An 18,206-nucleotide genomic window follows, 5' to 3' on the forward strand; every position below is an offset into this window, starting at 1 on the left:
CGTGTGGTAGAGGGGATTAATCCAAATCACACAACAACAACAAAAATAAAAACAATAGATATAGTTATAGAGGCCCAAGAAGAAAACATAATAATAATAAAAATAAATAAATTGTCCGATTGTCTATTCAGATAGCAGCCGGTAAGACAGCTAACGGTTAGCAGGCCGCAGATGGGCGTTCAGGTAACGTCGCGACGGAGGAGCCAGCCGGATCTCCTTCGGGTAGATAACGTCGGCAGTCCAGTTGTGAAGGCCTGGTGGCGCTCCGTGTAGGCAGTAAAACGGGTCCGGATAGGTGACTGCAGCCCAGGAGTGATTGATGGAACTCAGGAGTGATTGACGGAGCTGGCTAGCTCCGGAATAATTGATGTTTGCTCCAGAATCGACGAAGGCCGATAGTCACACGGATAGCAGCTAGCTAGCTGTGAGATCCGGGTATGAATGTCCAGAGAGCAGTCGAAATCCAGGGACATGGAGAGAAAAATTGGTCCGGTATGTTCCGTTCCGAGCCGCGCTGCGCCGTACAGAACTGGCGATAGATTTTCGAGCTAAAGGATAGCTGATGACCACAAACCGTGGTTAGCTGAATACTAACGATTTGCCAGTAAAGAAGCTAACTAGCTTCTGAACTAGCTTCTGGATTAGCTTCTGGCTAGTTTCAGGCTAGCTTCTTGGAGTTTCCGGCTAGCTTCTTGGAGGATTACAGATTTGAGGTAAATAATACTTTTTTATAAATATAAATTGGTGAGGCGGGTTGCAGGAGAGTGTTTTGAAGATGAGTTGATGGAAAATAAAAATAAAATGTATGTGAAAAAAGTTGTAAATATATATATATACAGGACACGACAAGACGAGGACAAAAGACGTCTGAACTGCTATGCCACCTTGGAGTGTGAGGATCTGATATAGATATATGATATATCATATATATATCATATATATAGATATATGATCTGATATAGATCACATAGATGAGTACTGAGTTGCATGGCCTTCTAAAGGCACATTTAAAGGTGTCCCAAACAATAAGTGGATCTGCTGAACCTATGTTATGTCTAAAAAGTTATAAAGTTATAAATTCTTCTGTCCTAGTTATAAACAAGTTATCATCCACTAGGCTTTGATTACATTTCCAACATCCATGTGGAAATTCTGTAAGAGTAATATATATGCCAATTATGTGATGATCCGACCGCATTCTGTCCCCTATCAACACTTTTTAAACTTTTGGTAACAAAGAGAATGACATAAGAAAATAATCAAGACGACTAGCTTGATTAAGCCTGACCAAGTATATCTCACAAGGTCAGGGTATTTAAGCAACCATATATAAACTAATTCCAATATATCCATGACATTCATGACTTCCTTAAGTGCGTGAGGGTGATTGTTTGTAGTGTGATTTCCATATTAAAATCCCCCACCATAATAATAGAGTCTAGCGTTTCTTGTAGAGTTGACAAATTCATGTCCATCAGACAATTATTGGGTTTCAATACCTCTTTTGCCATTTGGCCTGGACCCTTTGCTGCCGACACGGAGCCCCGCCGATCCATCATGACTGGTCTACCGACGTAACCGTCCGAGGGGGTTTCAACAGGCTCTCCCGTTGCAACGTCACCCTGAGACCCATCTGCTTGCCTGCTAACCCAGGCCTGCTAGCTGTATGAATCACCGTGCCTTCAGCTCGCCTAGCTACTCACTGGACCCTATGATCACTCGGCTACACATACCGCTCCCTCATGTCAATATGCCTATTGCTGTTTTAGTGATTTTTGTCTTATTTCAGTGTAGAGCCTCCAGCCCTGCTCAATATGCCTTAGCTAGCCCCTTTGTTCCACCCCCCACACATGCGGTGACCTCACCTGGCTTAAATGGTGCCTCTAAGACAAAACCTCTCTCCTCGTCACTCAATGCCTAGGCTAACCTCCACTGTACTCACATCCTACCATACCTGACATTATGCCTTGAATCTATATTTCCGCACCCAGAAATCTGCTCCTTTAACTATCTGTTCCGAACGCACTAGACAACCCGTTCTTTTAGCCTTTAGCCGTACTCTTATCCAACTCCTCTGTTCCTCTGGTGATGTAGAGCTTATCCCAGGCCCTGCAGCCCCCAGAATCACTCCCATTCCCTAGGCGCTGTCATTTGTTGACATCTGTAACCGTAAAAGCATTGGTTTCATGCATGTTAAAATTAGAAGCCTCCTCCCGAAGTTTGTTTTATTCACTGCTTTAGAACACTCCGCCAACCCGGATGTCCTAGCCATGTCTGAATCCCGGCCGTCAATCTGACACAAATTATCAAAGAACCTACCAGGTACAACCTAAATCTCTAACCATGGACACCCTCTTAGATATCATCCTGACCAACTTGCCCTCTAAATACACCTCTGCTGTCTTCAACCAGGATCTCAGCGAACACAGCCTCATTGCCTGTGTGTGTAATGGGTCCGCAGTCAAACGACCACCCCTCACCACTGTCAAAGGCCTTTCTAATTGACCTGGCCTGGGTATTCTGGAAGGATATTGACCTCCTTCCATCAGTAGACGATGCCTGGTTGCTCTTCACAAGTGCTTTTCTCTCCATCTTAAATATGCATGCCCAATTTAAAAAAATTTAGAACTAAGAACAGATATAGCCCTTGGTTCACCACAGAATTGACTGCCTAAAATAGATAGAAAAGCTATATTTTGCTGTTGTATTATTACAATCCATAACAGGGCTAGAATTGTGTGTTTCATTATTCGCCTCCTCTATGAGAATTTTGTAATTTTTAGAATAGCCATGGTGTAGTCGTTTTGTCTCTAAACAACTGGTAATCAATATAGAGTTTATCAACCACGCGTTTCCCTTTCAATCTATTTTCCTTGAAAATTGGATACAGAACTTCACTGCGTTCCGCAATTTCCTTCGGGAACTGGTCATTCATGCCTATTTTCTTGCCAGCAAGTCCTTTACCCAAGCTTTTAACCATTATTTTATATTTAAAGAAAGCACATTTGGAAACAATTGGGCATTCGTACCTCTGCCCTCTCTGTTCGAAGCAGGGTACACGTTTGAGTTGGATTTTGTTGATAGCTCCGCGTAGGATCTGAAGAGCTGTAAGGAGGTACTCTCTAACTACAGACTCAGGAACTTCTTCTTCTCTCTCTTGGATACTTGTAAGTACCATATTCTCTCTCATGGATCTAGTCTGCATGTCAAGTAATGCATCTCTCGGAACAATGTTCTCCTTAAGTTAATTAACTTCGGTTTCAATCTTATTGACTGTCCCTTTTAGCTTGTTTGTGTCTTTCTCCAATGTCACAGCTTATTCATCACTCATCTCGAGGCTTGCCTTAAACCCCTTTATATCCTTACTGACTAGTTCAAGTATACCTAGTTTGTAAATTATTGATTTTAACAGATCAGTTTTAACCTTTACCATTTCCGGTGGTGAAAATATTCAATTGTCTGTGTCTGTAGAAGAGTCACATTTTTGTTTTGAAATAGGTTCCCCTGTCTTACTCTCTGTCATGTTTGGGTGTTGCTTATTTCTGTAATATTTGTCAATAAATTTCTCTAGTCTTATGATTTGTTTTGTGTTGTGATCCAGATTGAAGGTTATTACCCACCAGATTGTGTAGTGCTAATATTTGTCTAACTTACCGATATTGAATATTACTTTTTTATCTTGACAAAACAAAAACAATTTAGATCAAAAGAGTCCATATTAACAAAGTAAATTAAAGGACTAACAGTACAATTAGATAGCAATAAAAACTGTACCATAGAGGTACAGAATAAGTCAGAGGAAAAACAAAAAGAAATGGAGGAACTTACTCAAGAAAGATCCAGTGTAATATTTTTTTTAAATAAAGCGAACTGGATGGAATATGATGAAAAATGCATAACATTATTTTTCAATCTTCAACATAGAAATGCTACCAATTTTTTTATTGAAACATGTAACAAGTGATGGAGTCACGCATGATTCAACAAATACTATTGTGAAAGAGGAAGTAAAGTACTTTAGAATATGTTTTCATTTCAGGCTCCTCCATTTCCACAAACCTAAGATAATTGTAAGGATTTATTCCTATTAATAAGGTAAAATTTAACATATGTACAGAAAGGCTCATGTGAAGGCCAAATTACAGAGGAGGAACTTCTTGATGTAGTTAAAGCCTTTAAGCCTGGGAAACCTCCAGGGCTGGATGGCATACCAGTTGAAGTATTCCACACTTTTTTATATACTGAGAGGTCCATTATTAGCATGTTTTAACCACTCCTATATAAATGGTAGATTATTGGACAAGCAACAAGAAGGTCTGATTTCATTATTACTGAAACAGAATCCAAGTGGTATATATTAAGATTCAGTCCATTTGAAAAATTGGAGGCCTCTTACACATCAATGTTGTGATGCAAAAATTATAGCTAAATGCTTGGCACATAGATATATTGGAGATAATATAAGACAAGTACTGGGAACAATAGATTACTATGAAATATCTTGGAAACCAGGCCTGGTTTTCATAGCTGATTTTGAAAAGGCTTTTGATAAAGTACGACTGTAGTTTATATATAAATGCCTAGAATATTTCATTTTTGGATAATCTCATATAAAATGGGTTAAATCCGAAATTCTCTAGTAAATTAGTAAGAATGTCACACCCCATGTTCAAGAATGGCCTTTTTCCCTTTACTCAGATTACATCTGCTCACTTTCGGTTATTTGAAAACGAAATCTGCAAAATGTTGTTATTTTTTAAACAAGACTTAGAAATTTGGTTGCATCTTCTGTTTAATCCACCTGAAAAGACAGAACAAATAATACAACAAATATTGTGGTTAAACTCAAATATACTAATATAGATTTTTCAATAACATTTTTAAAAAAGGTATAATTTTTGTAAATCATATCATAAATAGAACTGGTGGAGTTATTTCACACATGCCATTCAGCTAACACAGACATATGGAAATGTCTGCTCTACCCAAAATTACAACCAACTAATTGCAACATTACCACAAAAATGGAAGAGGCATGTAGAAGGGGGAAAAAGTAAGGAACTTGTCTGCCGGCCCTACATTAAAGACCACAAATGGTTAAAGAAAATTGTGATAAATAAAAACATACCAATTTCCTTTTAGGACCAAACAATTGATAGCTGTGCCTTATAAATTGCAAATAAGTTGGGAAGAGATTTTCGATATGCCAATTCCACGGCACACGGTTTATGAATTGACATGCAAAACAATGCCAGATTCAAAACGTAGAATTTTTCAATTTAAATTATTATTCAAAATTCTTGCAACCAATAGAATGTTAAATATATGGGGGATACAATCTTCCCAGCTCTGCAGATTTTGCAACAAGGAGGCAGATTATTTATTTTGGTACTGTCCATATGTAGCTCGTTTGTGGTCACAGGTCCAGGAATGGCTGAAGAATTGCAACATTTACCTGGAACTAATGCTGCAGATAGCAAAACTGGGTGAATTGAAAAGACATAGTCAATTGATCAATAATATAATAATTATTTTAGCAAAAATGTTTATCATTAATTTACCATCTGTGGAAGCTATGAGAATAGAAGGTTCAGTACTTTTGTGAAGCATCACGGCACAGTTGAAAAATATATGTCAAATAGAAATCCAAAATGGATGGTGTAAAGAGACAGATGGGATGAGTTGAATGGAGCTGAAGGATGGGACTAATAACAACAAGATAACCAATGTAAAACATACGGGGTCTGTAAAATGTATATAGGTTCAGAGGTTTTGTGAAATAGCACAGTTACAAATAATAATCACACTGGATGGACATCAGAAATAGAGGAAGGACTAAAAACAAACAAAATATAACTATTGTAAAATAGATTGTGTCTGTAAAATGTGTATAATATGTTGGTAGAAACTGAAGGTAGAGGCCTAAGTGTTATTAGTTTACTCCAGTTGGGGGAGGGGTGGTAGCGTTTGCGGGGAACAATAAAGGTATATTCTAAAAAATGTATGTGTATGTATGTGTGTATGGATATACTGTATATATTTACCCCAAAAATATATGGGGGATTGGACATGATGCAGACAATTACATTGATGGAAGCAACAATCTATCCACAATATTAAAGCTGATCCACCCCTTAAAAAAGTAGTTGATTTTGAATATACTTAATTATCAAAATTAAATGGGAAATGTTTAATTTCAAATTCCTTATCTTCTTGACGCACCCATCCCTTTAGCGGGATCATTTTCATCAACACCCGCTGAATTGCGGTGCGCCAAATTCAAATAAAATTACTAAAAATATAAAATGTTCATGAAATCACAAGTGCAATATAGCAAAACACAGCTTAGCTTGTTGGTAATCCACCTGGCGTGTCAGATTTCAATACAGCTTTTCGGCGAAAGCATAACAATGTAAGAACATCTCTCTCAGTAGACAAAATATTACAAACACTAGCAGCCAAGTATATTGGTCACGAAAGTCAGAAAAGCAATAGATTAAATCGCTTACCTTTGATGATCTTCGGGTGTTTTCACTCACGAGACTCCCAGTTACACAATAAATGTTCCTTTTGTTCCATAAAGATTATTTTTATATCCAAAATACCTCCATTTGTTTGTTGCGTTATGTTCAGAAATCCACAGGCTCGAGCGGTCACGACATCGCAGACGAAAATTCCAAAAAGTATCCGTAATGTCCACAGAAACATGTCAAACGTTTTTTATAATCAATCTTCAGGTTTAAAAATATATATATAATTGATAATATATCAACCGGGACTGTCGCTTTTTCAATAGGAGAGGGAGAGACAATGGCTGCCCCACTCTGTTGCGCAAGCAAAACTCTGCGAGCACCCAGCTATCGACTGACGTGATGTTATCTTTCTCGCTCATTTTTTCAAAATAAAAGTGTGAAACTATGTCTAAAGACTGTTGACACCTTGAGGGAGCCATAGGAAAATGAATCTGGTTGATATCCCTTTAAATGGAGGTAAGGCATCCAATGGAACAGAGAGCTTTCAGGCAAACAGCACTTCATGGTTTGATTTTCCTCAGGTTTTCACCTGCAATATCAGTTCTGGTATACTCACAGACAATATTTTGACAGTTTTGGAAACTTTAGAGTGTTTTCTGTCCTAATCTTCATATTCTAGTTTCTGTGCATGAGAAATAGGCAGTTTCAAATGGGTACGTTTTTTAGCCAAAAACGAAATATAACACTCAAGAAGTTATGTTAAGCAAACCAGACAGCAACATGGGGCACACTCCAACACTCAGACATAATTTACAAACGAAGCATTTGTGTTTAGTGAGTCTGCCAGATCAGAGGCTGTAGTGATGACCAGGGATGTTCTCATGATAAGTGAGTGAATTGGATAGTTTTGCTGTCAAAATGTAATGTGAACTTTTGGGTGTCAGTGAAAATGTGTGGAGTAAAAGTTAATTATTTTATTTTAGAATGTAGTGAAGTAAATTAAAAGTTGGGAAAAACATAAATAGTAAAGTACAGATACCCCCAAAAATTGCTTAAGTAAAAATACTTTAGAGTACTAATTAAGTACTTTAAACCACTGTCAGTTTCTGTAAAACTGTGACAGATATTTTGATGTAAGAAATACATTATTTCCCACAATTACACAACAATGACTTAAATGATGAAGACAAACTTAAATACATAATTGGGGAAAAAACTAAATGCTGTGTTTTATCAGCCAAGTTTGTGGCCTCCTGCCACAACCTGAGGGACAGACAGTGAGAAGTATAGCGTAATTATTCATATTTGCTTATTCTTTATTATTATTTGTTATAAATGCTGTTAATATGAATATCAATATCATTATTATTGCTTAATTACATATAGTCTAGTATTTTCCTGTCCTTAACCATCAGAGATTACCACCATGTCTTCCTGCTATGAGTCTATAACAGAGTCCGGTTTCTATGATTGAGTTTGATAGATTGATTATGTGATTTGCACAGATAACAGATAAGTGAGGACTGATAAAGGAGGACATGATTTTTGAACGCAGTATGTTTGTCTCTATGTTTTACACTTGTCTTGTTGGTAGTGCCACAGACACACACACACACACACACACACACACACACTGGGATGTTATCTGTGTGTTTTAGGGTAATATCTTGTCTCTACAGAACGGAGTAGTGGAGTGTCGCAGGATATTCTGTCCCCCAGCCAACTGCTCAGAGGACTCTCTCTCCGTGCATGTGGAGGGCACCTGCTGCAAGAAATGCCGACGTGAGTACTGTCATCAATCCTCGACCGCAGAGTGAGGAGACAATGTGCTGGAGGACGGCACTCACATGGGTCTAGGACCAGGCTGTGTATCGTCTGAAAATAGGGACAGTGTATTATTGTTATTATTGTATATTAGTATATTATATTATTGTATATTATTGTGTATTAGAGTTATTATTGTTTTAGAGTGTGGCACACCTTCAGAAAAAAAAGTTTTCATTTGTTCCTAAAGGGTTACAAACGCCTTTAGTTATAGGTACAGTGCCCTCAGAAAGTATTCATATCCCTTGACTTATTTCACATTTTGTTGTGTTACAGCCTGAATTCAAAATGGATTAAATTGATGTTTTGTCTACACCCATCTACACACAATACCCCATAATGACCAAGTGAAAACATGTTTAGAATTTTTTGCTAATTTATTGAAAATGAAATACTAAAGTATCTCATTTATTACCCTGAGTAAAGACATGTTAGAATCACATTTGGCAGCAATTACAGCCGTAAGGTTTTCTGGTAAGTCTCTAAGAGCTTTGCACACCTGGATTGTATATACAAAAAGAAACGTCCCATTTTCAGGACCCTGTCTTTCAAAGATAAGTTGTAAAAATCCAGATAACTTCACAGATCTTCATTGTAAAGTTAAACCATGCTTGTTCAATGAACCATAAACAACTAATGAACATGCACCTGTACAATGGTCATCAAGACACTAAAAGCTTACAGACGGTAGGCAATTAAGGTCACAGTTATGAAAACTTAGGACACTAAAGAGCCCTTTCTACTGACTCTGAAAAACATCAAAAGAAAGATGCCCAGGTTCCCTGCTCATCTGCGTGAACGTGCCTTAGGCATACTGCAAGGAAGCATGAGAACTGCAGATATGGCCAGGGCAATAAATTGCAATGTCCGTACTGTGAGATGCCTAAGACAGCGCTACAGGGAGACAGGATGGACAGCTGATCATCCTCGCAGTGGCAGACCACGTGTAACAATACCTCACCCCTGAGGGACAGGTACAGGATGGCAACAACAACTTCCCGAGTTTCACCAGGAACGCACAATCCCTCCATCAGTGCTCAGACTGTCCCCAAAAGGCTGAGAGAGGCTGGACTGAGGGCTTGTAGGCCTGTTGTAAGAAAGGTCTTCACCAGACATCACCGGCAACAACATCGCCTATGGGCACTAACCCACTGTCAATGGACCAGACAGGACTGTCAAAAAGTGCTCTTTACTGACGAGTCGCGGTTTTGTCTCACCAGGGGTGATGGTCGATTCACGTTTATCGTCGAAGGAATGAGCATTACACCGAGGCCTATCATGGTCTGTCATGGTCTGGGATGGTGTGTCACTGCATAATTGGACTGAGCTTGTTGCCATTGCAGGCAATCTCAAAGCTGTGCGTTACAGGGAGACATCCTCCCTCATGTGGTGCCCTTCCTGCAGGTTCATCCTGACATGACCCTCCAGCATGACAATGCCACCAGCCGTACTGCGAAGAGCGAAGAGCGCGGATCTCAATCAATTTGAGCACGTCTGGGACCTGTTGAATCGGAGGGTGAGGGTCATTCCCCACCGGAAATTGCTGGGAACTTGCAGGTGCCTTGGTGAAAGAGTGGGGTAACATCTCACTGCAAGAACTGGCAAATATGGTGCAGTCCATGAGGAGGAGATGCACTTAAGTACTTAATGCAGCTGTTGGCCACACCAGATACTGATTGTTACTTTTGATTTTGACCCCCCTTTGTTCAGGGACACATTATTCCATTTCTGATAGTCACATGTCTGTGGACCTTGTTCAGTTTATGTCTCAGTTGTTGAATCTTGTTATGTTCATACAAATATTTACACATGTTAAGTGTGCTGAAAATAAATGCAGTTTGAAGAGTTTGTGTACATTAATCTTGAAAAAATTCTTCAAGCTCTTTCAAAGTGAGAGGTTTTTCAATGCCTCAAAAAGAAAGGCACAGATTGGTAGATGTGTAAAACATTGAAAAGGCAGAACACTGAATATCCCTTTGAGCATGGTGAAGTTATTAATTACACTTTGGATGGTGTATCAATACACCCAGTCACTACAAAGATACAGGCATCCTTCCTTACTCAGTTGCTGGAGAGGAAGGAAACTGCTCAGAGATAAAAACATAAACAAGGCACATAAAGATGCACTACGCAGAAATCGCTCCGGCCATTTCCTGGTTGCTAAAATTATAATAGTTCGCCTAATTTCAATTTATGTGACTAAAGAAGGAAGTATGGTGTGGAGAATCATTGTACCATCTAAAACGCTGGGAAATATATTTTCCATAACCAAAAATATTGTATTTTCAGCTGTTTGTAGTTGGTGTAAAATAAAACAGAAAATAAGATACAAAATCAAAACTTAAAAACGAGAAACATAGAAATAGTGAAAAATAACAAATTATTCTTACACTTGCTTTCAATGTGATTTCTATGTGAATTTTGTCAGGTCGCCCAAAAAGTGAAATATTGCAGCTTTAAGTAATACTGCAAAAAATGTGTTGAATAAAAAGCGTTACATTTGGGGCAAATCCAACACATCACATCACTGAGTACCATTCCTCACATTTTGGTTGTAGTTGCATCATGTTAAGGGTGTACTTGTCATCGGCAAGAACTACAGAGTTTTTAAAAATCAAAATAAAGCACAAGCAAAATCCTAGAGACGAACCTGGTTCAGTTTACTTTCCAACACTGGGACACTGGGAGAAGAATTCACCTTTCAGCAGGACAAGGCCAACTCTACCCTGGAGTTGCTTACCAAGGTGACATTGAATGTTCCCGAGTGGCTTACAGTTTTGACTTAAATCGATTTGAAAATCTATAGGATGACTTGAAAATGGCTTTCTAACAATGATCAACAATTAAATGAAAGAGCTTGAATAATTTAAAAAATAATAATGGGCAAATGTTGTACAATCCAGGTGTGCAAAGCTCCTACAGCCATATCCCGACATCAGAATGTATGCCTTTCCTACACACACCTTTCCTACTCACTTCTCAGTATTTGGTATACAGACTTACCTAATTAATTTGCGTAATGCGCTCTGCATTTGGCCAACAGATTTTCTCATGGCGTTTTCATTCAATAGGGTTTTAAGTACATTTATCTTAAGGCATCCCTTTAAATATGGTACAACTTTGATTAGAATTTTGGTGACAAACTCAAATAAAATGTTATTGGTCACATACACATGGTTATCTGATGTTATTGCGAGTGTAGCGAAATGCTTATGCTTCTAGATCTGACAGTGCAGCAGTATATAACAGGTAATGTCAAACAAGTCCACAACAAAACCTAATATCTAACAAATTCCCCAAAAAGACCTAATACACACAATCTAGTAAAGGAATGGGATAAGTATATATATATATATATATATATATATGTGTAAAATATATGGATGAGCAATGACAGAGCGGCTAGGCTGCAATACATAGTAAATCATAGATAGTGAAGGATACAGTACACATTATATATATATAGTTAACGTCAGAAGTTTACATACACCTTAGCCAAATACATTTAAACAGTTTTTCACAATTCCTGACATTTATTCCTAGTAAAAATTGCCTGTCTTAGATCAGTTAGGATCACCACATTATTTTAAGAATGTGAAATCTCAGAATAATAGTAGAGAGAAAGATTTTTTTCAGCGTTTATTTATTTCATCACATTCCCAGTGGGTCAAAGGTTTGCATACACTAAATTAGTATTTGGTAGCATTGCTTTTAAATTGTTTAACTTGGGTCAAATGTGTCGGGTAGCCTTCCACAAGCTTCCCACAATAAGTTGGGTGAATTTTGGCCCATTCCTCCTGACAGAGCTGGTTTAACTGAGTCAGGTTTGTAAGAACTCCTTGCTCGCACACACTTTTTCAGTTCTGCTCACAAAAAGTCTTTGGGATTGAGGTCAGGGCTTTGTGATGGCCACTCCAATACCTTGACTTTGTTGTCCTTAATCCATTGTGCCACAACTTTGGAAGTATGCTTGAGGTCATTGTCTATCTGGAAGAACCATTTGCAACCAAGCTTTAACCTCTTGATTCTAGCCATCCCGGATCCGGGATCGTGAATACAGCCTCAAGCTCATTACCATAACGCAACGTTAACTATTCATGAAAATCGCAAATGAAATTAAATAAATATATTTGCTCTCAAGCTTAGACTTTTGTTAACAACACTGTCATCTCAGATTTTCAAAATATGCTTTTGAACCATAGCTAAACAGGCATTTGTGTAAGAGTATTGATAGCCTAGCATAGCATTTAGCCTAGCATTCAGCATGCAACATTTTCACAAAAACAAGAAAAGCATTCAAATAAAATCATTTACCTTTGAAGAACTTCAGATGTTTTCAATGAGGAGACTCTCAGTTAGATAGCAAATGTTCAGTTTTTCCAAAAAGATTATTTGTGTAGACAAATCGCTCCATTTTCTTCATCACGTTTGGCTAAGAAAAAAAAGAAAATTAAGTCATTACAACGCAAACTTTTTTCCAAATTAACTCCATAATATCGACAGAAACATGGCAAACATTGTTTAGAATCAATCCTCAAGGTGTTTTTCACATATCTATCGATGATAAATCATTCGTGGCAGTTGATGGAACGCGCATGGACCTAGAGATTACGCAATAATTTCGACGCAGGACACCGGGCGGACACCTGGTAAATGTAGTCTCTTATGGTCATTCTTCCAATGATATGCCTACAAATACGTCACAATGCTGCAGACACCTTGGGGAAACGGCAGAAAGTGCAGGCTCATTCCTGGCGCATTCACAGCCATATAAGGAGACATTGGAACACAGCGCCTTCAGAATCTGGGGCATTTCCTGTATGAAATTTAATCTTGGTTTCGCCTGTAGCATTAGTTCTGGGGCACTCACAGATAATATCTTTGCAGTTTTGGAAACGTCAGAGTTTTTTCTTTCCAAAGCTGTCATGCATAGTCGAGCATCTTTTCGTGACAAAATATCTTGTTTAAAACGGGAACGTTTTTTATCCAAAAATTAAAAGATCGCCCCCTATCTCGAAGAAGTTAACCTCCTGACTTATGTCTTGAGATGTTGCTTCAATATATCCACATAATTTTCCTTTCTCATTATGCCATTTATTTTGTGAAGTGCTCCAGGCCCTCCTGCGGCAAAACACCCCCACAACATGATGCTGCCACCGCTGTGCTTCACGGTTGGGATGGTATTCTTCGGCTTGCAAGCCTCCCCCTTTTTCCTCCAAACATAAAGATGGTCATTATGGCCAAACAGTTCTATTTTTGTTTCATCAGACCAGAGGACATTTCTTAGTCTGGCTATTTTGTGGCGGTTTTGGAGCAGTGGTTCTTCCTTGCTGAGCGGCCTTTCAGGTTATGTCGATATAGGACTCATTTTACTGTATTGAACAGGGCTAGAGGCTCTACGGTGAAATAAGGCAATAATCACAAACCAAAACAGCAATGGACAAGGCATATTGACATTAGGGTGAGGCATGCATAGCCGAGTGATCATAGGGGTTGAGTGAATAGTTCGGCAGGCTGGAGACACCGCGATTCAGACAGCTAGCAGGCCGGGGCATGCAAGCTAGCAGATGGGCCTTAGAGGGACATCACAACAGAAGAAGTCTGTTGTAGCCCCCTCGTGCTGTTATGTCGGCAGACTAGTCGTGATGGATCAGCAGGGCTCCATGTGGTAAAAGGGTCCAGGCCAATTGGCAAAATAGGTATAGTGGCCAAAGAATTTGTCCGATGGGCTTCCTCAGCTAACAGTGCGATATGCTCTAGACAGCTAGCGGGCCGCAGATAGCAGGTTCGTAGCAGGGTATTCAGGGGACGTCGCGATGGAGGAGCCAGTTGAAAAAAACCCTCGTGCAGATTACATCAGTAGTCCAGTCGTGATGGAATCAGCGGGGCTCCGTCTCGGCAGTAGAAGGTGTCCAGGCCAATTGGCAAAATAGGTATTGTTTCCCAAGGAGTGGCTGATTAAGCCCAAGGAGCTATTAATTACACCATCCTCAGTGTAATTAATAAATTCACAGTGCTTAAAGGGATATATTTAGTGTCTGCTATTTTTATTTTGAACCATCTATTGTTTCCTTTTTTTGAGCTCCCGAGTGGCGCAGCGGTTTAAGACTCTAAAGACATCCTAGTTCAAATCCAGGCTGTATCACAACCGGCTGTGATTGGGAGACCCATAGGGTGGCGCACAATTGGCCCAGTGTTGTCTTTGTTCTAAACTGGCTTGCCTAGTTAAATAAAGGTTCACTTTTAAAAAATTACAAAAATAATAAATAAATAGCGAGACATTGGAAAACACCCCTTGTCTTCGTGATTGAAATTCACTGCTCGACTGAGAGACCTTGCAGATAATTGTATGTTGTTATTGCACACAGAGTGAATCCATGGAACTTGCAGATAATTGTATATTGTTATTGCACACAGAGTGAATCCATGGAACTTATTATGTGACTTGTTAAGCACATTCTTACTTCTGATTTTTCTTTCATAATTATATTTTGACATACTGGTGGCCGGTGACACAAAATCTCAATTTAATCCATTTTAAATTCAGGCTGTAAAACAGCACAATGTGGAAAACTCTAGCGGTATGAATACTTTCTGAAGGCACTGCACATAATTGTACCCAAGTTCATACATCAGATAGTACCTTTCTCCCTAAAGCTGGCTTTTAGAAAATGTACATTTGGCCTTTATAGTGAACCACCAACATGACAAAACCATGTGTTCCTTGAAAGTGGGATTAATCATACCTCTAACAAAGGCCACATAAACTGGTAAACACTTTCTCTCACGGATGGCCTAAAACAGTCAACTGAAAATCTCGGCCCCACAAAGCCACGCCTCCAATATAATTTCCAGGTGTGCCTTGCCTTTTCGAGTGAATTGTAGAGTTACAACTTATGACTCTATTTGTTACTGACAGAGACATGGTTGTAGAATACATTCATTTTCAGTGCTGTGGCCTTCACCAAGTGTGTTCCTATGTGAATGTTACCATTAAAATTAAACTCTTTATGACTCTATATATACAGGCCATTTGGAAAGTATTCATCTTTCGTCCATCTTTCCACATTTTCTTACATGACACATATTGGTACCCTTTGAGATGAGACTCGAAATTGAGCTCAGGTGCATGCTGTTTCCACTGATCATCATTGAGATGTTTCTACAACTTATTTGGAGTCCACCTATGGGAATATCAATTGATTGGAAATTATTTGGAAAGGCATACACCTTTTTATATAATATCCCACAGTTGACAGTGCATGTCAGAGCGAAAACCAAGCCATGAGGTCGAAGGAATTGTCCGTAGAGCTTTGAGACAGGATTGTGTCAAGCCACAGATCTGGGGAAGGGTACCAAAGAATGTCTGCAGCATTGAAGGTCGCCAAGAACACAGTGGCCTCCATCATTCTTAAATGGAAGAAGTTTGAAACCACCAAGACTCTTCATAGAGCTGGCCGCCCAGCCAAACTGAGCAATCGAGGGAGAAGGGCCTTGATCATGGAGGTGACCAAGAACCCGATGGTCACTCTGACAGAGTTCCAGAGTACTTCTGTGGAAATGGGAGAACCTTCCAGAAGGACAACCATCTCAACCAACTGACCTGTTTTAGCATGCTGGGAAATATGATAATGATTATGGTACAGATTAGCCTTTCTAGGATACCAGTAACAAAGCCATTAGTTCCTTTTATGTGGCAATAATTGATCAGTGTACCTTATGGTGGGTACACATACTTACCTTTTCTCAATACATTGCTTTTCTGATAAACAAAAGGTACAGATCAGTATGATCAAAAATTGAGGGTACACAAAATATGTTTGTACCCAGGGAAACAGGAATGTTCCTTACCTGTATGTTGAGAGTGAGTGTGATGGTTGTACCCCAGGGAACAATATCATACTTTTATTTCTAAGATTGCAGGGCTACTGTAATACTGAACACAATCAACTGGGCTAGTAGACGCAAACTGCCTCACTCTCTATTTATGTTCATTTGCTTAAGGGATATGCAGAAATGTCTCATCTCTTGCATTCTTAATGGGATGTTTATTTTTCCCCCAACTTCACTCACTCACATTTTTTTTCCCTCCACAGAATAAAAAATGTAGGACATTTGAACCTCAAACACTTTTTTTGTAGCCAGCTCTAAAGTATTTCAGTAGCCTTTGCACTGTGAATTACCATGGAAAGACAGTGAATCATCTGAACAATAAATATCATCTGAATGTCACATATTCCTTGCTAATTAGTATATCAGATAGGGTTACAAAATTCCAGTAACTTTCCCAGAATTCCCAGGTTTTCTGGGAATTCAAATTGTATTAACCTGAAAGAGTCGCTGTATCTAGGTTAAGATTGACACGTTTAATATGTATCATTGGGTGGAACAAATTAATTTGGTCTTTATCCAAATGATCAACCTCGTAAAATGTTTGTTTGGCAATTTAACTTCCTTGTTAAATCGAATGAGACAATAACATACAATCAGTTGAGATTGGTTGGATATTATTAAAGTGTAACCAGTTGTAACAAATGTGAGAAGACATTGGGCCTCACAATGGCTTTTTTTTCAAAATAATTATGGCAATTTTTCACCACAAGGGGTCACTTACCCATGAAAGTTGAAACCACACGGGTATTAAACTTTAATTAACCTGAAAGCATCACTTTATCTAAGTTAAAGTGGAAAGGTTTAAAATGTCTCATTTGTTGGAACAAATTAATGGTCCTTATCTAAATGGTCAACCTGGTAAAAGGTTTGTTTGGCAATTGAACTTCCTTGTTAAATTAAATGAGACATCAATATCAAATCAGTTGAGATTGGCTGGATATCATAAGTGCAACTAGTTTTTACAAATGTGATAAGACAATTTTTTTACCACAAGGGATCATTTGCCCCTGAAAGTTGAACTCACAAGGGATTTCAGCAGAGGCGGGACTTCCATTGCCCAAGACACAGGGTGTCGCCCTGAAATGCTGAAATCACACGGGAATCCTGTGAAGGCGGGATTTTACCGTGAACTAAGGAGAATGGCTGCTCTTTCTTTGTTAGCTTAGCATTGAATGCAGAACTAGCCATTATCCACAAAAATGTTACTTTCAAGCACAACAGGTCACTTTCAATTCAGGAACAGGGTTTACTAACGATGTCTCGTGTTCAACTTAATAGGTGTTTTTTCCAGTGATGTTACCGGAACACGTGATAACAAAGAAATACTTGCTGTGGTCTACTCACGCTCCTGAAACGCGAGAGACAGAGAGATTATTTTTCTTTGGCCAAACAAATATTCTTATATTTCCATCATAGGCTGGCCCGTATGTCCTAAACCTAGAAATGTAATACCGTAATTCACCCTACACTGATCCTTACTCAGTATGCAAGACCGGAGAGGAATATTTCTAGTATCTTGTTCAAATGGAAAAACACACACCCAACAACTAATCCTGCTACAGCTCTGATGGTGTATAACGTAATCTGATACACAATTCATATAGACTGAATTCAACAGCAAGGCCTACTTTTGTCTTAGATTCCTTGTACGGGGGGCTCCAATATGTCGTGACTTTCATTAATGTGATGACTTATTTATTCAATCCACTAACTATGATTAATTCTAACCTGATTAAATTAATTATGTAACAATTAACACATTAGGAATTTTGGGCACCATGGAAGAAGTTGTTTAACAAGTTACCATCTCCCGAATTAAACTCTAGAAGATATAAATATATCGATAACAGTAACTTATTAATCATTACCTCATGTCAGTTCTCATTCTGAACAGTCATGACCCTCTTGGATCTGCAAGAACCTCAATATTTGCTGATTATTCAGTAATACACAAAATGGTTTAATTATTTATTTACTAACCAACTAAATAATAACACAGAATACACATACACACTC

The 18,206-nt window shown here is 38.7% G+C and overlaps 1 protein-coding gene across 1 annotated transcript in view; it reads left to right on the plus strand.

Moving 5' to 3' along the window:
• Positions 1-18,206, plus strand: part of LOC112248956 (protein kinase C-binding protein NELL1) — a 412,284-nt gene that overhangs the window by 153,840 nt on the left and 240,238 nt on the right. Inside the window, exon 9 of the mRNA XM_024418430.2 lies at positions 8,153-8,255. Within this exon, the coding sequence (XP_024274198.1) occupies positions 8,153-8,255 (103 nt within the window). The remainder of the gene's footprint in view (positions 1-8,152; positions 8,256-18,206) is intronic.

This window comes from Oncorhynchus tshawytscha, linkage group LG04 (assembly GCF_018296145.1).
Source record: "Oncorhynchus tshawytscha isolate Ot180627B linkage group LG04, Otsh_v2.0, whole genome shotgun sequence".
NCBI classification, from domain to species: Eukaryota; Metazoa; Chordata; class Actinopteri; order Salmoniformes; family Salmonidae; genus Oncorhynchus; species Oncorhynchus tshawytscha.